This window comes from Podarcis cretensis, assembly GCF_951804945.1.
Source record: "Podarcis cretensis genome assembly, chromosome: 1".
Lineage (NCBI taxonomy): Eukaryota > Metazoa > Chordata > Lepidosauria > Squamata > Lacertidae > Podarcis > Podarcis cretensis.
Window position 1 is genome coordinate 41,651,811 of NC_137170.1, and position 21,622 is coordinate 41,673,432.

The 21,622-nt window shown below is 41.1% G+C and overlaps 1 protein-coding gene and 1 long non-coding RNA gene across 2 annotated transcripts in view; both read left to right on the forward strand.

The window, feature by feature from the left end:
* Nucleotides 1-21,622, forward strand: part of LOC307204306 — a 351,053-nt gene that overhangs the window by 229,663 nt on the left and 99,768 nt on the right. The gene's annotated exons all lie outside the window — the stretch shown is intronic.
* Nucleotides 103-21,622, forward strand: part of SPRED1 (sprouty related EVH1 domain containing 1) — a 78,763-nt gene continuing 57,243 nt past the window's right edge. The window contains exon 1 of the mRNA XM_079955054.1: nt 103-1,154. Within this exon, the coding sequence (XP_079811180.1) occupies nt 1,123-1,154 (32 nt within the window). The 5' untranslated portion in view covers nt 103-1,122. The remainder of the gene's footprint in view (nt 1,155-21,622) is intronic.

A 21,622-nucleotide genomic window follows, 5' to 3' on the forward strand; every position in this document is an offset into this window, starting at 1 on the left:
TCCCAAGTGTCCGGGGTCTCCTTTCCCGTCCGTCGCCTCGGAGAGTTGGCGGCGGAAGGAGCGTGAAGTCAACGCTTCCGCCCAGTTTTCCAACCAGAGGAGGAAGGGGGGGGCGCAGAGAGAGGCTCGGGGGCTGTCGCTGCTCCGGGTGGGCCTGGGGAGCAGCTCCTGAACTTGCTCGCCTTCCCGGTTGGGGAGAGGGCGGGTGCCAGGGCTGGTGGCGGAGGAGGAGAAGGACGAGCTCTTCCTACTTCTCCTCTCGGCTTCTCCTCTTTCCTCCTCCTCCTCCCAGCGCCACCAGCCGTGACGCATCCTCCCCTCCCCTTTTCTAACCTCCGGGCTGCTTTCAAACTCCCCCCTCCCTCCTCCTCCTCCTCCTCTTCCTCCCTCTTTCCCTCCCTCTCCTTTTCGCCTGCCTGGGGCTGAATTAGTTTCCCTCAGTGCAGCCTCTGCTTGTTGGCGGGGTAGTCGGACTTGAGCCGCCTGCTTTCCCCCCCCCCCTTCCTTTTTTGTAAAAATCGGGTTTGCAGACGCTGCTGCTGCTGCTGCTGCGGGCGTCGGGAGGAATTTCTGCCGCGGTGCTTTTCCGTCCTGCCCCGGGGGTTTGGCAGCGAGGAAGGGACGCGGCGGGGAGCGGGGGGACCTGCTCGTGGGGACGAGGGGAGGGGGGTGAAGCCAGGAGGCCAGGCTTGAGGAGGAGCTGCTGCTGCTGCTGCAGCAGTGGGAGATGTGGGCTCCTGGTGCCGATGCGGCACAAGGACACGGCTAGGGAGCCTCGCTTGCAGCCGAGACACCGCCGCCGCCAGCTGCCCGGTTCCCGGTGAAAAAGACCAGAAAGAGCTTCGACTGCCGCCGCCGCCAAAGCAGCAATCAGTCCCAACTCTCGGCCGAACAGGATCCCTCGGTTTCCGTGCGAAGAAGAGGCGGGGAAGGCTGCTGTTGTTGCTGCTGCTGCTGCTTTCGGAGGGGACCCACCTCAAGGATTGAGGCCATTCTGGCGGAAGGGTGTGCAGGGGGGGCATCGGTGGGGTTTAACAATGGTGAGGTTTCTGGTGAGCTCCTGCTGCGCCCTGGCTGCGTCGGTGCTGCTCCATCCCCGGATCGGATCACGGTGAGGAAAAAATGAGCGAAGAGACGGCGAATTCTAACAACGAGTAAGTTTCTCGGCTTTTCTTCGGGGGGGGGGGGATCCTCTTCGGTTTGGCGTTTCTCTCTCCCCACCCGCCCCTACCCCGCCACCTCCGTTCATTGACTTGCTCTCTTCGGGCTCCTTACATAGCTGGATATGTTTTAAACGTGCTGATTGATGTGTGTGTGTCTCTCTGCATATGTAAACACCCCCCACCCCCCCGAATCTGACTGTTTTGGTAATTTGGAAAAGTCATGGCAGACCCAGGATATGGTGAAAAAATTGCCTAGCTATGTGTGTTGGGGAAATGGACCCTCCGTCTCCCTCCCTCCCGCCCCCCCCTCGACCCTCAACTTCCAGTGGCCTACGTGCAACGTTTTGTGGGGGGGAAAGAAGTCTATTTTCGTTTGCATGTTTCCTATAGAAAGTAGTGAGTGGGAGCTTCATCCCGAGGGAAACTGTTCCTGAATTTTAATTGGATGAGTCAGTGTAAATACAGTGTTAAACCTTACCCCAAAGCTTTATATATACATTTTAACGAGCTGTTAGGACTCTTCGCCCTTCCCCCCTTCTTTAAATGGGGAATAGAATGAAGATATTTATATATATAACGTGCAAGATATTAATATATTTAACATGCTTGGCCTGGATGAAATCTATAGGGGGCTTATGTTTTCTTTTTTACATCTGTAGGGATGTAGCCTTCAAAATTGCTATGAAATATATAATTTCTGAAACAGGGTAGTCATGTCAACAATCTTGAACTTTCCCATTTCTTCTAAAGAATGAAAAATGTTGACGCTGCCTGTGACTCCTGCATCCTGCCCTGTCAATGGTGGTTCTTTTCTGCAAGAATGAGTTGCGAATTAGTCATTTTCTCAAACATACTTTGCAATAGTTGTGGCTCAATTATAGTGCCAAAGCATCCTTCTGGCAGAATTATCACACGGTAATTATTTTTTCAGTGCCTGTAGCAAGTAATTTGAATTGTAGGAGGAAATACTGGTTTTTGGTGGAGAAGGGAACACTTGTCAGTTGCATACATTCCTCCATATAAAACCTTAATTCCTTAAAATGGATCGGTAAAGGAACAGGCTTCTGCTTCTGCTTCTTCTTTTTTAATGAATGGCTTTACTCTTAAGCCAGAATCACATAATATAACAAGGACAAATCCTGAACTGCAACAGGAACAAGTACAAAACATTGTATTGAGCTACTTGGTAAGATGAAGTGCTGCAGTGCCCGTGGAACCGAGAGGGAAGCGGCCGCCATATTTTCTTTTTTGTGAATCGCTCTAATTTGCATATCACAGTCTTCATTCATAAAAAATAATAATTAGACCTATGCCACCTTCGACATTCGACTGAACTTGGCTTCCAAGAAATGGGAAATTTTCATGAAGGTAGAAAGAGCCTAGTATGTTCGCGGTTTAGGGTTTTCTGGATTTTCGTCTCGAAAAATACTGTTCTCTGCTTGTTGACACTGTTATGTGGGAAATATCGGCTCGGGGAAGTGCTGGGAGCACGTGATCCTCTCCATTCATAAAATACCTGGCTGGCCATTCACAGTGCAGTACACTGTGTCTACATGGATCCACTTTCACATTAGACCTGTTTTTCTAAAAGAAAGGCACAGATTTGTGTCAGGGTATCTGCAGAAGCACCACCTTGCTTGCCAGAATATGAAAAGAAGTGTGCTTTTAAAAGAAAAAAATCGAGGCCATAATCTGAGGACTGCTGTAGTGTCACTAAGGGATCTTTGGGGTGGTGGAGGATAGAATCTTCTAGTAGCTAGCTTCCTTTTTTTAATGTGGCACATCAGAAACTACCAGTATTTCTAAAACAATACAAGATGATGTCAAAGTGGCTTAAGACGTAAACACTGCTATAACTGAAGCAACAGCAAAACGTTTCACCCTGTTTACTTGTGCAGTTTTGCAGACCTTGCTGCTTGATATTCACACCGTAATCAGCCCCTGTATTTTAATTGAAGAAAAGTTAATAAGATGATTAATTAGATATTGCATTTTACAATAAAAGGGCTATTATGTAGTCAACTTTCATTAAGCATTTTAAAACCAGTCAAATGTAAAATTATTGAAATACGTTCTTAAGATTAGTCGCAAAAGCTGCCTAAATGTGATTGCTGGGGAAGAGCCCTTTGTTAATGCATATATTTCTGTGTGCCACTTGGTGCGTGTATTTCTGTGTCACCCCATGATTCTATGACACTTTAGCATAAATATTTGAACAAAGACCAATTGATTATGCTTTTAGGACAACATAGAATATTTATTTAATTAAGAGAAAATGTTTTCTTCAATAGTTAGGATGCAAAAACACCCTCAGAACATTTGATTATAACGTAAAATGTGTTTGTCAGTTTGAATTGTATTCTTCATCTCTTCGATTCGTCTTTTGTATCGCCATCATACAGGAATTTCATAACTGAAGAAAATGCTAGAACACATCTACATATTCATACTGATTTTTCCTTCCTTGTGTTCTCATCAGGCTCTCCAGTCACATTTTGAATTTCTCCTCTTGGAAGTGAAGTGTTCTATGCTTTGTGTGGATTAGCTTAGGGTTTTTTAAAAGTTGATTTTATGAACTTGATATAGTGGAAAATACAGTACACAGCTGCAGCGGCGGCGGCTGCTGCTGCTGCTACAGTCATCCATGCTTAAATATGGCAACCAATAATTCTAGTTTGGATCGGTTCACGCAGTTTTCACTTTGAAAAGTTCCTTGCATTCTAATGAATTGTGTAGAATATTGTCCATACTGAGTACAGTTAGTTAGGCCTTAACTCTGTTATGTGTGTCTGACTGTATATGCAAAAAGCAACTTGCAGTGTTCAGCATACAACCATTTATATTACGAGACCGTTGTTAATTGTATTTTTCTCTTTTGAAAGCAGTACGTTGGTTAGATTTTGTTATTGCACCTGCACAGCTCAATTTTCTGGGAGTTTTTAACAACAAACCTCACCAGTTTGTTTGTTAGCCTGGTATGCTGTCAGAAAAAGTGTTTATGGTTTCACTATACTATGCATTATATAAATCTTGTTTACCTCATCGTTCTGTAGCATGTTTTGTTTTGTTTTTAAGAAACATATCTCCCAAGTCTTCTGCAGTCCTACTTTTTCAGTTGCTTGCTGGATGGGCCAAATTACTATGGCAAGTTGTATATTTGTGACTAATCACTTCATTAATTAGAAAGTAGTCTGGTATCTGTCCACATGAAGTTGCAAGTAAATGTTGGATATTTTTGCTTCTAATGTGACTTGACACTGTATTTTGTCATGTTCATTTGCATTTTAAAAGAAAGATACTAGGTTTCAGTTCAATAGGTCAGGGCTTTAAACTTTTTGAACATTGTTGAATTCCATTTTAGGGAAAGTAACTATATGCATGGGATTGCAGATCTGAAGTGTGCTTGATAAGTTGACATGGGGCCTAACTGTAACGTATGTGTATATAGTTTTGTTCAGATCCCTTATTAAGCATGCCATTTCAGAGGGAGTCACACAGAAAATGCCACCTGAGTAAAATAAATAAATGGAGGTAATGATGGTTCCCTATATGCTAAAAGTAATATTCATGCAAACATTATGATACCAAAATATTGTTTCTTTAGACTACTGCTTGAGAGAATGAAACTCTGGTTGTTTTCTTCCCCCAATCATTCTTGGAAACTGTTCAGAGGTTATTACTTGGTGCTTGGGCTTCTACCCTGGTTGCACCTGGTTCCAGGCCTTGGCCACTCTCTTGGGCAGAAAGCAACTAGTGGACAGACAGACCCTGTCTACATTTGAATGTAAGGTTGCTCCCTGACCCTGCAAGATGAAACCTGCCAGGAAGGCAAGTTCTATAATGCAAGGTCCAAAATCCTGTGTTGGATGCTTGTTAGAGGAGTGAGAGAGGAGGTATGCAAACCTGAGGCTCTGATGGTAAATCAAGCAATTTAGTGACTTGCAACCAGGAGTCCTTTTTGAATCCTGCTTATACAGTAGTTGGTTTGGGACTAGTTTAGCTTTTACAGGCCATACTCGCATGCCGTTGAATGCCCAGTAAGCTGTATTCTTGCTATTATGTTCCAGTTTTTCTTGTAACAAAAAAATATAAATGCATGTTGTACATTTGCGGGGGGTGGGGGGGTGATGCCACAGAAGCCCAGTGACGCTTATATTCAAAGGCATACCCGTGATCGTCCTTTTCTTAAGACTGATTTAGTCTTTAAAATCTACCATGCAAAAGCATTGATTCTCATTCAATATGGAGACATCCTTTAATGTCATATACGAAAATTACATTTATATACACACACACAGAGAGAGAGAGATGCACACTGACCTTTTGTTTGCATCATGTATAGAATGCGTGTGTCAGTGTTTGTGCTTACTAACAATAATATCTGCAAGAGGTTTTCATGATAGATAAAAATTCCTTAATGAAATTATTTTAATTGTGTCTGTTGGATCTCTTTTATTGATGTACAGAAGGAGTTGTATGTTATTTTTACTGCAAGTAATGCAGGATGAGGAGCGCAATGGTTTGTCAAAAGAGCTTTCCCCAGTGAATAGCAAATCCAAAATTGCAAACAGAGGAATAATTCATTAGGAGAGGATAAGTGGGGAAATGGTATCTAGAGAAAAAAGACACAGAAAAATGAGTTGTAGAAAGGGTTAAAAATTATCATTGCGTTGACTGAAAAAAGGCAAGACAGGCCAATGGATTTCAGTGAGGCTTAAGTGCACATAGTACTGTGCAGTATCGTGGTGATCTTGGGGAGAAGTGAACATTCTTAAATTTCAGATATAAGCAGATTGAAGCATTGCATGACTTTAAAGTAATTGTCCAGTGTTTGGAGTTTGTGCATGCTCTGTAGATGTTACTAGCTGCTGTTGCAATTCCTTGCACCAGGTTGTGGAAGTGTCTGGAGACAGAAGGGACTCAGTGGCCTACAAATTTGATGTGGATGCATAAGAACTCAGTTTTTTTTTTTAAAAAATAGCACTATATTCTAGGAGTGCCTATGGTTACTAAACATCAGGTACTGACCAATAATCCAGTCTTGGTTCCCTACCACATATGTGGTTAAATAAGTACACACATGAATCATTCAAAGCAGACCTTAGAAGGGCTTGGGGTGTGTGAAGGTGAAGAGGAATCCTTACACAATTTATTTGCCTTTCCCTCCACATCCCCATCCTTATGACTGTTTGGTTCCCATTTCCTGAGCAGATACAATATTTTCTTCAAGTTGTTTCCCTGTAACCCATAAAATCTTTGTGGTGTGACAAGTATGAGCGTTAAGATTTCCACAATAGCATTTAAATTACCATTAAAGCTGCAGTCAGCAAACTTGCTAACAAGTAAGCTCTGTTCAACATTGTGGTACTTAAGCCACAATTCCTCCATGTGAGAAGAATTGTGTGAGGAGAGCAGGCATGTGCCAGCTAGCCTTGGCGCCCCCCCCCCCATTGCATCCCCATGCCTGGCCCAGCTATTCTTGTATTGGGAGAGTGAGCTTCAAAGATTTGCCAGGCACCACATGCATTTTACACTTGGGTGTCTGCCAGTTGCCACCCAGTGAAGATGCTCAGGCACCAGGATGGCGTATCATGTCTGCACCATCTGGAGGTTCATGCCTGGGGATCCTTGGACCTTTCCTGTTTTTACACACTAACGACACAACCTGTAGAATTCTGTCCATGATATTTTATCTGCACAAATTTCAGGAACCAAAAAGTCGTATGGAAAAATGCGACTTATGAGCTGTCTGGCCCCAAAATGGCAACTAGATATTCCATTTTGGCAATTGATACCATGGTTTAAGGAGCCATTTGGCACCTAGCATATGAGTTTCTAACACTGCCTTCTGTACCTGTTGAGGCTTCCTGTACCGTTTAGAACTGTGATGCTACAAGAACTTGGAAGCAAGAATGGGGCAATCTAACTTCCCCACTATCCTCTATACAATTCTAAATAGCCCAACATAAAATTCTTTCCCTTTGAATATGTGTAGGGTTTGCACTCCAACCTGTCAATCTCATGGGATGCTTTTAGATTAGGGACAGTGACTGGTCCTACCTGTCTACCCAGGAGTGCTTAGCTTACAATTGGAGTGGGGAAAAGCCAAGTATGTTGCTTGGAGCTTCTTAGAGTAAGCACAGGACATAACGTAAGAAACAAATGTGTTTTCTTTCTTTCTTCCTTCCTTCCTTCCTTCCTTCCCATTGCCATCAATATAATATGTTGGACAGATGTCAACTAATAAAAGGACTAAAGCTTTAAAATGTTTGGGGATTGGTTTGAATAAGCCAAAGTGTTAAAAAAAAATATTCTGGCCCATTAGGAAGAATTATGGAAGTCCAGTTCCGTGGATATGTTAATCAGCTGATAGGGCAAAAGCTAATGGTAATGTTACCTGCATGGTTCTTTCATTTGTACTTCCAATTTGTTGTTTATAGAATAAAAAAAAGTGTAGTTAAATAACTAAAAACCTTTCTGCTTTGGTTTAGATAAAACTGTATACTAAAGCTACCAGTGGTACCATGTTTTGCTGAATAAAAGGACTTGATGTTCCTTTCTTGCTTTTTTCTTTATGACTTAATGGTCTGTAAAAAAAAAAAAAAGGTTGTATTTTGTTGAGTTGGAATTTTTTTTACTTATGTTGGACTATGTACACATTTTCAATTATTCTGCATCCAAATCCTTCCTGTGTCCTTTCTCTTTTTTAAAAAAAATACAGAGGTACTTCTACGTATGTGCCCCTCTTGTTACGTATCCTTCAGGATACGCACGCAGCAAACCCGGAAGTACAGTATATTCCGGGTTTCGCTGCATGCACAGAAGCGCTCTATCGTGCCACACGTGTGCGCAGATCAGGCACTTCAGGTTGTGGAAACCTCGGGATCCGACCGGAGCTCCGGAACGGATCCCGTCCACAACCGGAGGTGCCACCATACTGCACTTGATGCCTCCCCCCCCCCAAAACCAGCTCTGATCCGAATGGAAAAGGGGGGGAACTCAACCTAGCCGCATGTTAAACTGATAACGTGTACACATAGATAATTATATAGATTAATTATGAAGTTTTTTATGACATTAATTAATTATGAAATTAATTTTGGTTTCAGGCTTCTATATTTAAAGGAGGGCACTGACAAAAATATTAGGATGGGAGCGAGTAAGATTACAGTGTTGTCAATGTCAGGGGGCTTATGTTGTTGGCTTGTGTGCTTGCACTTTAAACCTGTCACTGATCAATATGATAGGCAGTACTCACAATTTATTGGTCTTCTAATACTTCTTTAGCTGTGTCAGCAGGCTTGCTGGAACCCTGTGCTAAAATTAATTTTCCATTTGGAAAGCAAATCTGTCAGTCCTAGTATGCACTGCTCTGGTTTGTTTTTATTATTTTTATTAATGATGTTAGGTTGCATCATTCCTCAAATCACAATTTGTAAGAAGGCTTGGGCTCAAAACATAGCACAAAACCTTATTTAGGTATTGCATCTAAATCTATCCCTATCTCATTTTATATAATTAGCTAACTATAATATGGAGAGATCTACAGCACAGCTATTGCTGCAGTTGGTCTGCTATGGCCCTTTGTGGATTCCCCGTACCTTTCGGGGTACCACCACCCAATTTATTTGCAGCGTCAGTAGAAGTTGATGTTTGTGTTATGGCTGCTGGTGAAAACTGAGTGTGCGTGTGTTGCAAATTAGTTTATGCTATCTTTAGGCTTTTGTGGCCTTTCTTTGAAACTACAGTGGTACCTCCGGTTGTGGATGGGATCCGTTCCAGAGATCCCGAGGTTTCTGCAACCAGAGGGACCGCTTCTGCGCGTGTGCGCATGACAAAACCCATAAAAAAAACTTCCGAGTTTGCTGCGTTCGCATCCTGAAGGATACGCAACCGATGGTGTGCGTATCCAGAGGTACCGCTGTATTTGCAACTTGCAGTTTCACTTCCTTTGCTGCTCTTGCCTTACGTACAGGAAACCTTGGTTTTGTGCGGCGGTTGCATTCTGAGCCATCACACGCGTGTTGGCAGAGCGTGCATAAGCACACCTGTTACACCCCATTCCCACTCCGTCCCCTGCCCCCGTTCTGCCCTTTTCCGGGTGTGAAAACAGCCTGTGCGTGCGCACAGACGTGTGTTCTTTGAAAGCATGCAAAACAGGGCTAAACATCCTTAAGAACAAAAGATGAGCCTTGCCAGATCAGGGCAAAGGCCCCTCTAGTCCAATATCCTGTTCTCACAGAGACCAACCAGAGGCCTGTGGGAAGCCCACAAGCAACAGCGCTCTCCCTGCTTGTGATTTCCAGCACTGGTATTGAGAGGCACAATGTTCCTGACAGTGGAGCTAGATGCTAGAACATAACCACCATGGCAAACCAGTGATAGACTTATCTTTCATCAATTTGCCTATTCCTATTGTAAAGCTATCCAGTACAGTGACCATCACTGTATTTCATAGCATACTGCGTGAAAAGGTGCTTCACTCTTGCAGGATTGTTCCCATTATTGATGAAATGATGCATCTTTAACTTGTGGCTTTTAAGAGGGTAGGAGAACCAAAACATCAGATTAATGATTCCTTGTCTTCTCAATCTGATGTTTCGAGGGTGTGGAGGCAGAACAAGCCCTACTCAGTTATGGACCAGTCCCCCCAACATCTTTCTTCTCCCTTCACTAATGTATTTACATTGTCAGTCAAAGACCCTTCTATTGTCCGAGGCCTTTTAATTCCATCTTAATCCTTTTAACATCCTTTTAATGTTGATATTAATATTGTAATCTTAAGGATTTGTTTTGCTTTGCTTTGTTTTTGGTGGCTGGGACATGTTTTATCCCCTTAGATTATTTTAGCTTTCTTGTGACCAGGTTATACCCTTTTTCTTGTTTCGGCTTCTGTATTATGAGTTTTAGTGTATATTTTGATTGTATTTTGTAGATGTTATGTTACTGAGCACAGTTACGATAAGTACTGTAGAAGGAAGTACTGTAGAGGAACTCCGCGTACTTCACACTTTAAAACAAACCCTGCACTGTTAGTGAGGTGAAATATATTAATAATTTGACCTCTACTGCCCTTGCATCTGAACTTCATTTATAGGGGAAAGAGTGAGTCTTTAAAAGTTGAACATAACGCAAATTAGATTATTTGCTTTGTATTGGTTAAACTACTCAAACTGAAAATTTATCATTTGTTACCTTACTATCAAGGCTTTGAACATCTATTTGGAAACTAAGCACACATACCTTTTTAGTGCTCTTGCAATGTTGCTATGGTAATAGGAAAATGTCTGCATAGTTAACAAGCCAATGTCAGGTAATGGAGGCTTTGCAAAAATAAGTTCAGCTAAGCATTTGCCTGGGGCACTGAAAAACAAGTTGCCCATAAAAGCTGCTTACCAACGAAAACTATTTTAGATGGAATTGGATTTATACAGTCTGTGCACTCCTCTGATATGCTAATTGATATTGCTGTGGTTGGAGAGTTTGCAGATGGCAAATAACTGAGGTAGGGGATTGCTGCAGAATAACTGCTTTTCCTCCTTTCTAAAAAAAAACCCCAAACATGTTATGCAACAGGTAACGTGCTTTATCGCAAGAAAGCAGCACACGGCACACACAGTCAGCTGTCAAAAGTTGTGTTGCAGTTATATTGTGTGCATGTGTTTGTGGCACATCTCACAATGTTTTTCATCGTGAGAACTATCAATTCACAAAATGTTTCATGCTTTATTTAATAAAATCTTTCCTCTTCCTCTCTCTCTTTGAAAATGGGTTCTCCCTTTGCACCAGTGTTAACTATGTTTAAGGCTAGCTACGGTTCACACTTAACCAAGATTTGGCATGCTGTCTGATTACTCTGGAGATCAGGCAGGGAAATTACCTCTAAAGTGGGAAAGAGGTGGAAGTAAAGCACACAGTAATGTTCCTGATCTTTTCAGGAGCAGTTGAGAGAGACCCATACATTAAAAATGCACTGTCGTCTGATAGTTGTGGAACGGGATTGGATAATGGTTTGCTTTTTCACATGAGCTGGTACAGATTTTGCACTATTAGTGCGTGGAAATGGGGGGTGGTCAGTTCCCTGTCTTATCCATGAGAACGGTTGTGCACCAGATGCAGTCTTCCATGCCCAAATGACAACCCCCCACCCCCCGCTTTTAATGGAATTGCCGCAGTATTGGTGAGATGAATGAGACAATTTTTTAAGGGGTCAGCACTTGAACATTGAAATGGTTACAAAAAAATGCTAAATTTAGTAATAGCAAGAGAATGTCTTTAAAGTATTTTTAAATCCTTTCCAATTTAAAGGCCTCAGCGGATTGCAGAATGTTAAAAATAGAAACTCTGAAAAGGTAACTGCCAAAACCCTTGTTCCTAATCGGTGGACTGCGTTTGTCCAGAGTCTTACTAACTTTCTGCAACTCCAGCAACATATTTCTAGCAACAAGAGCCCCCTAAGCCATGGGTAGGCAAACTAAGGCCCGGTGCCCGATCCTGACCAACCGCTTTCTAAATCTGACCTGCGGACAGTCCGGGAATCAGCGTGTTTTTACATGAGTAGAATGTAAAACTTCGTTTTTATGCTTTCAAAACAACTTTTCATGCAGGAAATAGTGATATTTTTCAAAAAGGAGTCTTACACTGTTGTCATACCAATCTTTTATTTTTCATATAAAACTTTTTAAAGTGGTAAGATAAAGAGTTTTCCTTATCCCCCCCCTTTTTAATATTATGATTTAAGCCACATTTCTTAGAAGGACATGGGTGGTGCTGTAGTCTAAATCACTGAACCTCTTGGGCTTGCTGATCAGAAGGTCATATGTTCAAATCCATGCGACGGAGTGGGCTCCCGTTGCTGTGTCCCAGCTTCTGTCAACCTAGCAGTTCTAAAGCACATCAGTGCAAGTAGATAAATAGGTATCACTGCGGCAGGAAGGTAAAGGCGTTTCCGTGCGCTCTGGTTTCCGTCACAGTGTTCCATTGCTCCAGAAGCGGCTTAATCATGCTGGCCACATGACCCAGAAAGCTGTCTGTGGACAAACGCCGGCTCCCTTGGCTTGAAAAGTGAGATGAGCACTGCACCTCAAAGTCGCCTTTGACTGGACTTAACCATCCAGGGGTCCTTTACCTTACCTTACATTTCTTAGACATTTCTTAGACTTAGAGGTTCTTCAGGGTGATTCCTAAAATGCTTACAATAATAGAAATTAATAATGTAATTTTTTTTAGTTATCAAAATTGGTTATTGTGCTCAATTTTCTGGTCAACAATAAAACACTGATAGGAGCATAACAATATTTTCAGTTTTTAATTTAACAGTTTTAATTTAACAGTTAAATGATTCATTTTGCGACATGTCAAAACTTTACACATTTTTTAAATTAAAAAAAAAACAGTTTGGGTAACAGCACTATATTCTAAGCTACCTCGTGCAAAAACATGCTAGTAAGAGTCATATTTGTTTTTGGAACTGGAACTTGATGACTTATTCTCCATCCATAGTACAGTGTTGCATACTGCTGCTTAATACAAAAAAAAAAAAAAAAGCTGAAGCAGCTGGTTAAATGTTGCAGAGCTGACAATATTTGCAGTATCCTTTTTGCAAATATTAAAAAGTGAACTAAGGCAGCTGTATCGTTCTCCTTTCTGGTTGTGCTTTACATAGGATGATATTTTCATGATTATGTGCTCAACATATCTTATACCTGATGTTCTTTTGAGACAGAGAAGTTATGTTCTATCAAGCCTTTTTTCAAATTCCAATCCCTATGAGTCATTTGCTGGTTAAAAAGATGCAAATGTTTTAAACTCATGGAATTGTCCTTACCATTGCGTTGCTAAACAGCTGTCCCTTCAACCTAGCTAACACTGATGGCTGATGTTCATGGACAGCATGAACAGCAAGGTTTAACTTCCCTGTTCTTATAGTAGAGCTGTGTTGTCTGAGCTCATTTTTAAAAAGAAATATATATATTAACAGGCTGTTTGGGACAAGGAATGGAGGGCTTCCTGACGAACCACCCAATATGGAACTTTTAGATTCAAAAGGGCTATGCATATGCCTTGGTTAGGGAGACACACCGTACATAATGTATTGTTTACCAGGGCACAGCAAAAAAAAAGAATCTTAAATCAAATTTTGACTGCAGCCAAAAAGCTTCCTTCTGGTCCTCTTCCAAGTTCTCCAGAATGCAGAGGAATATAAACTCAATATAATTGTACATTCTGAGTATGTGTGCTGTAATAACATTTGCAAAAGGCAAATGATTCTGGAAGAGCGTTGCACAGTTGGCCTCAGACCTCAGATGTGTGCCATGTGAAGGCATTTTTGTGTGGATTTTTTTTAGGGGGGAATTTAGGAAGCATGTTAAATGTGCAAACAAACCCTCGCAGTATATGCATGCAAACACAATGCACATACGTATTCCTGCCACTATGTGTAGTTAACATAAGGAGTCTGCTAGTATGGCTCCTCTTATTGGCTAGGTGACATGGGAAAACACTCAAGCAAATAGAGTAGAAAACAAGTTCCTAATACACAAAGAACTTCATGATTCTACATGGTATTTATTCAGTGGAAAATAGTGCAGGAAGAGTCCATCTTCCTGGGAAAACGTTAGATAAACGTTGTGGAGGACCTATAGTCTAATATTAGTTACAAAAAGGAAGGTAATGGATTGTACTTGTAATAATTCAGTTCGTTTTTACAATCCAGGAAATGATGACTGCAGTGGTACCTCGAGTTACATACGCTTCAGGTTACAAACGCTTCAGGTTACCAACTCCGCTAACCCAGAAATAGTACCTCGGGTTAAGAACTTTGCTTCAGGATGAGAACAGAAATCGTGCTCTGGCGGCGCAGCAGCAGCAGGAGGCCCCATTAGCTAAAGTGGTGCTTCAGGTTAAGAACAGACCTCCGGAACGAATTAAGTACTTAACCCAAGGTACCACTGTTCAGCTACAGAGCAGCTTGGAGCCCTCCTTGATGTTAACGAGGGATGGGAGGGATTTCCCAGTGCTGTGTCTGCTGCAGATATTTCCATAATAGGTTCAGTTGTGTTCAGTTTGTAAAATGCAAGCACAGAGACCCCTTTTTGACACACAGTTTTTCGAAATGCAGCCCCTCATATGCTAAAGAAAACACTTGCTTCGCAAGTGGCTTTGCATGCCGCCACCATAAAGGAATGTGCTTCACCTGAGAGAAGGGCAGCAATAACCATCCACCGACTTGCTTCTGTTGCAAATTGCTAAGCTCTTTGTGACAATGTACATAAACATTGGCTGAAGTGTCTGAATTGATTAGCGGAAAACTTCCTGGACTGTAATCAAGATAGGCAATCTGCAGTGATCAATGAATTTGTAGCAAAGGAGACCTCCAATTGTGTTAGTGCTTGGGCAAAAGTCATGAGCCCCTTTCAGTTCCAGACATGTTAACTATTATAAATATGATTCCTTGCAAACCATAGTGGATTCAGAATATCCAGATGTGTCTTGGCAACTGTCATGATGCTAGAGTCCTGAGAATAACCTGTGGTCATTGGGTAACCATGACTAAGGAGAACATGGAAGTGAGCAAGTGTTGTTGACAGTTTGGCTTATCTCTTGATGTCGTGTTAATGCAATAGTTTCCATGCTCTTCAAATAATGCGGACAAAAGCTTTAGCCATAATCTAAGGGTATCTGATATCTGGGTAATAAAAGGAAGCTAGAACCATGCTTCTGAACTGTGCAGATTTCAGTGGCTTCTTTACACAACATTTGCTGCCATAAATGAGAGGTTATTGTGTGGTACATCATTCGTTCATTCATTTAAAGCAGAAATATGACCTTGGAGCGCTTCATCTGCACAGCACGCACCTATCCCAAGATCTGAGTGAGAAATAGAGAATGTGAGGGGAAATGATGCAAAATGTGATTTACAATCACTTTTGGCCATTCACAAAATTTTCTTCATTTAAGACAATGTCTCAGAGATACTAATGAATTAAAACCAAATTCAGACATAAGAAGAGCTCTGCTGGATCAGACAAAGGCCTTTCTCGCACAGCATTGTGTTCCCACGACCAACCTGTAGACAGGAGCCCTCTCACACTCTTGATTGCCAGCAACTAGTTCCCAGAGGTAATACTACTGAGAGTGGAGGTAGTAGCTAGCCAACGATAGCCTATTCAAGTGGGCAGCCATCATTACACCTTTTAGTAGTGAATTCTGTAGTTTAGCTCTTCTGTCTGTGAAGAAGTTCCTCCTTTTGGCTGTTCTAAATGTCTTTTGCCATTTTGCTTCATTGGAAGACTCTGGGTTCAAGTATTATGATAGAGGAATAAAAAACATTTCCAAACCAGCTTTCTTTATACTATGTGTAATCTCATACATCTCCATCCTGTCCACCCTCTTTCCTTTTTCTGAACTAAAAAAGTCTCACATTGTAATTTTTCCAGATAGGGAGGTTTTTCCAATTCCCTGATAATTTTGGTTGTCCTTTCCTGCAGATAAAAGAGGCATTTTATTTTTATTTCATTCAATATGTAGAATGTGAGTATTTGTTCAATAAAGTGTTTAATACAAACTAAGCAGCTTTAGTCTGTAAGCCTTAAAGTAGTTCCCTGTGTCATTGTCAGCCAATATACCAGTGCACACATTTTTTAAAGAATGCGTTGATTGATTATAACATGGCAGAAATCCCGAATTTTGTGTACAAGTTCTGCAAAGTATGAAACAGAGAATATATAATAAAATTATAAAACTGAAAAAGTGGGAAAGCAGTAAACCTCTACAGGTCAAACATTGATATCCATCTAGCCATAATGTTTAAATGCCTATAAATGGTCTCAGATTGTTTATGTATGTATAAGCATGTTTAGTGCCCAGTTCTGGCCGAGTTTAGAATTTGCAGATTACATCATTCACTTCTTATGACTGCATCCAATAGGTTTCACACATTATCAGTTTTCATTTTTTAAAAATAAGTATCTTTAAAAACAGCATATTGTGAACTGCATTGCTCACCAGATATCAATAAAGATGCAGTTCCAAGAGATATCAGATTGGGTTACAGACGTGTATGCCTCCTCCTTGTCCCTGTATTAGGGATAGAATCTGGACGTGTGGTTCTACTTTTTCTTGAGCAAATCCATTTCTCCTTGAAAGTGATACTGTTTTTCGATACACAGAAGTGATGTTTAAAAATCATGCTAGCACAGAAGACAACAACGAAAGGAGTGGCAGGAAAAATACCCAAGTTAATACATTTAAAGGGGATGCCTGGAGACAGTTGTTCCAAATTAGTCTTTTGTAATCTGCAGTACGTGGCTGGATAAATATTTGATAGTGCACCCTCATGAAACAGACTGTAGTCATGATTTCAGCTGTAAAAAGAGAAAGAGAGAGAACCTATAATTTATGTGGAAAACATGGAATGCCATTCATGCAAACATGAAATCCATATCAAAACAATATAATCATATGAGATTTGTAAAATTTCAACTGGACAACTGGGAAGGGAGGATGAGAGAAGCAAATACAATAATCAGTTCTTACAGTTTCTTACTACAACCAGCAAGGATTGAAACAGCCTAATGAAATGGCTGCTGCCAGGTGACAGCTGAGGTCTCCCTCAGCAAACCTGATGGAATAGCCTTATTTTCCTTCTCTTCCAATACTTTGCAGCCTGTCTGAATAGCTGATGCTAGGAGACTTTTGGGGGGAGAGCAAAAGACAGCTGGTTTCTCAGTGGAGCTAATGGAATAGATGTTCTTCCATTATTTCCATTTCTGCAGCCACCGAAGACAGTGAGACTGAAATAGAGGATGTGTGAAATCAAGGAGGAGTTGAAGGGAAGTGTGCACGCATTTGCCATGTACATTGAACTCCTTTTCATAGACAGAAGGTAGCCTCAGTTTAAGAAAGTGCTTAGCTTGTATTTTAATGAATCATGCTAATGAGTTCCTTCATTAAAATATAGCTTGGCTTATGTCTGATTTTGCACAGAAATAGCAAAGACGTAATAAAATAGAGGTTGTACAGTATCTGGCAAAGAAATAGCGCATTGTGTCTATCCATTGCAGCGGAGAAGGGAAGGACATGCAAGAGGCTGGTTGAGTTTGTCGGAACTGTTGCCAAGAGGCAGAGTCTAGGGTTTATGTTACTTGGTAGGAAGAGGAGGGGAGGATTAATCTTTAAGGCTCGAGGTATGTATTTTTCCAGGCCTTGAAAAAGCATGTCACTTGTGTGGGCAGAGAAGTGTTTTTGCGCCTTGTGATCCAGACTTGGGGATGGTTATTTAAAACTGTTGGATGCCTTTGGAATTAAACATGCTTCTCACTCCTGCCTCTCACTCCTGCCTTGCGAGAGACTAGAGAGGGAAGGCAGATGCGAAGATGGTGGGGTTTTTACATCTGTTAATTATTCCAATACAGTCGAACCTCTACTTACCACCGCCTCTTCTTACAGTCGTTCCAAGTCGCAACCGCGGCAAACCAGAAGTTTGCCGCCGTTCGCACATGCGCAGAAGTGGGCAGTTGCCACCTGCGCACAACGGCGTCTCCCCAGCAACCCGTTTCGACCTCTGGACGGATCTCCGGAACGGATTATGGTCGCAAATAGAGGTTCCACTGTAGTGTAGGGCACTGGGAAGAGGACTTTTCCACCAATGACTGCTGATACTTTGCTTCAAAGCCATTCTATGAATATGTTAAATCAGGCAACGTGGTAGCACATATAAATCACATATTTCTGTAGCTCACCTTTCTTAAGGCTGCTTCACGCATTGTTTCTTCGTCTAAAGAGGCTTCTGTTAAAAAAAGGTTACCTCTATGTGCACGATGAACACATGGGGGTAAATGTGCTTCACCTTCACAGAACTGGCATGATCCCTGATGTACGTACACACAGCAGCAAGCGTTCATTTGCCACTGCATCATGTGTCAGATGGCCCGTATGTGCATATGTGTGTTCTTCCTCTTTGCATATAATATATTGCGTTCCTTAGAAGCGTACCACAATATGCTCTTTTTGGTTTCTGACTTGTATTGAAGATGTTTCAAAATATTTTAGGAATAGAAACAAGTAAAAATGTACATTCCAACTGGAGTTTTTAAAGCCATTAAGATTAGCCAGGCTATTTTTCACGCTCGTTTAATTTTTTTTTTTTATAATAGATTTTATTAAAGTTTGAAGGTTACAGAAAGAAAAATAGAAAAAGTTAAACAAACAAAGCAAAAAAACAAAAACAAAACAAAAACAAAACACACACACACACAAACACAAACCCAACCTTTACATAACTTTCTTTCCTTTGCTTATTTCCTTGACCTCCTCACACCTCCCTTTTTTGTATTCTAGTTCAATTAGATATTTCAGCAAATCCTTTCCATCTTTGTTTTTATCCTAAAAATTTATCTTGATATACTATAATTTTACATTCTCCTCTTTCACTAATTACCAATCCATTTTTACTTAATCCTTTATAACATTTCTGCTAAAACCACATTATTTTTTACGCTCGTTTAAAGCCGCAGCCAGGGAAACCTGGGCAATGGGGATGGCCTAGGCTTGGTGCCGCATATTATCTTCATAGTGCAACAAGTGGCAAGTCTACGTTACTTTTACATTAGTGACAGCCAAGTTAATTTGGCAGGGAAGAATAATGTGGAAAACAGTACATTGAAAGGATACGACTCTTTCCTATCACTCAAATAGCATCAGGCTTGGTTGGTAATAAGTCATATGGAAATTGCTGGGGTTTAATTTTAGGTAAACCTGTTCTGGGATTGACATAGAAGAGTCCAGTTTTGCTCTGGAACTGAATAGCAGATAAACAGATGAGTGGACAGAGGAGCATGTGTGAGGAAGTGCTAAACATGTCTTTTTTCTTCTGGAGTGGACTGTTATTCCTCATATAGCTCCCTTAGACTTATAAACAAGACAGATGCATTTGTTAAATCATCTTCTGATGGATCTGATTGGTTGTGGCCTGACTTCTTCCTACCTTTGCAGTTCCTTTGACAGATGCAACAAGTTGAATGGTGGCTCAGCTGCAAGTCTTGACCTTATGTTCTTCCTGCCCTGGGCCAGGAGGTGGGCAGCTTTTGTGTTTTTAAGTACCATGTGCCCTCATGTTATCACAAGGAAACAGCCTATCAGCATGGTTTTATAGCTGACTGAATCTTCAGGTGCTGCCCAGTCAATACAGGAGAGGAAAAGTTCAAATTCACTGAAGTGGGGAGCTTTCCAAACGGGACTCAGTGCTCTAAAAACATCCCATCTGCCTTACTTTTCGGTTAATAGTTTTAGTTGATTTTGCATATCTAGTATGCAAATATGATAATTTAATCCTTTAGCCTGTTGTTCAGCCATTCATAAAAAATGCCACTATAAAATTTTACAGTTAGCTAGCAAAATACAACCAAATATGGTCATGGTCAGAGCAATAATGCCATACTCAAAATAGGATGCTGTGCATACTGTAGGTGACTTCAGTGTTCCAAATTCCATTTCTGGGCAAGGGAGTGTTAAGTATACATTTTGTTGTTCAGGCCAGATCTTTTGCATTTCATTTTAGTACCTGTACCAGTGATTAGTGATTTATTCCTAAACATTTAGATGACTGTTCCATGCATCTTTCTCTGATACCGCTATATTTGCACAAGTCCTGACTTCATATTTGCCTTTATTTTATTTGCCACTTTCTATTTTTGACAGCTTAAATGATGCTAGGAAACATGTAAAGGAGGACTGCACTTGTTTAAAAGATTTTAGGAGTAGCACAGGGTACTAGTGGAGGGAAAGTCTGTAATGTTTAAGACGCAATTACTATCATATTAATTAAAAATATAAACAATATATTATTAATATTGGCATCATTGCATTGGAACTATCCAGGACCGGATTTAGGTTTGATGAGGCCCTAAGCAACTGAAGGTAATGGGGACCTTTATATGTCCAGCTGTCCTTTGTCAACAACACATTGTCACTGTTTTTTTGTGTTGAATATTTTAGGGAGCAGGCTAGCAGGCGGGGCCCATTACTTACATTAAACACTGTTGCTGTATGATGTAATGGATGTGAACGGGATCTGTTCCAGAGCCCCGTTCGCATCCAGAAGCGAACACAATCCATGTCTGTGTGCGTGTGGGTCGCGATTCGCCGCTTCTGCGCATGCGCGTGACGTCATTTTGACCGTCTGCGCATGCGCAAGCAGCGAAACCCGGAAGTAACGCACTCCATTACTTTTGGGTCATCGCAGCGCACAACCCGAAAATACTTATCCTGAAGCTACTTCAACTCGAGGTATGACTGTATTTTATTTGTTTTTTATCTTATATTTTGGAAAGGTACATCCAGTTTTTTCCCCTTTAAATTTTTTTGAGCCCCCCCCCCAAGAGAATGGGGCCCTAAGCTATAGCTTGTTTAGCTTATACATAAATCCAGCACTGGAACTACCTATGACTTTAATGTGGTTATAGCAGAACAACTTGGCAAGAATTCTTGCATTTAGGTTCAGAATTTGGTGCAAGAGCTATTGAAAAAGACAGAGTAACAAGGAAAACATTGCTGAATTGATGAAAACAGTGGGTTCTAGGACAAAAATTAAGCAAGTACATATAATATCAAAACAATTATATTTAATAAAGATTCTCAAATGACTTTTTTTAACTTGACAGTTTAATTTTTATTTTTTTGTTATATTTGCACGTCCTGTCAGCTTCCTTCCTTCCTTCCTTCCTTCCTTCCTTCCTTCCTTCCTTTCTTCCTTTCTTTCTTTCTTTCTTTCTTCAGATTAGCCCTCATTCTTCTCAGTAACAGTTTATTCATCTTTGCATTACAAATTTCTTGGAGTAGATTTAGGCTTGCTGTTGTTTTGCATTGCAAGCAGGAACTGATTAAAATCTCCTTCTGGGGAAAAAAACCCTTGTAAGTATGGACTGTATGGCTGCTGAATAGAACATCTTTTCCGTTCACTCTCATGGTTGCTGCTGCTATTCATGCTCCGTTTTGCAGCCATTAGATAGCACGGGGAACTAACTATCTTATGAGACAAATATAACTCCATTAGTCAGCTTGCGTGGGTTGCTGATACAGAATGCAGTCAGTAATTTCTCCTGGTGGATTTTTTCAAGTCTGTTGCATCCTGTTAAAGTGTGTCGAAATGTACATATCCAGAATTTGACACCCCCCTCCCTGTTTCCTACATCAGATAGCTGTCTTCTTCTAATGTAATTGTATTAAGATACATTGAGACTAAATCTGTATGACATGTAATCCCCATGAGAAAAACACTTTCCGAGATGTGAGTGTGCTTGCTGTGGCAAGCTGAGATCCCGTCAGTGGAACATTCTGTTGTGAAACGTTTGTTACAGGACCGATCATCGGGGATCCCTTTTGGGACCAAGTATAAATATTTTCATAAATATATATTACTAGGCATATTATACCAGAATCACCTGTTTTGCCTCTTAATA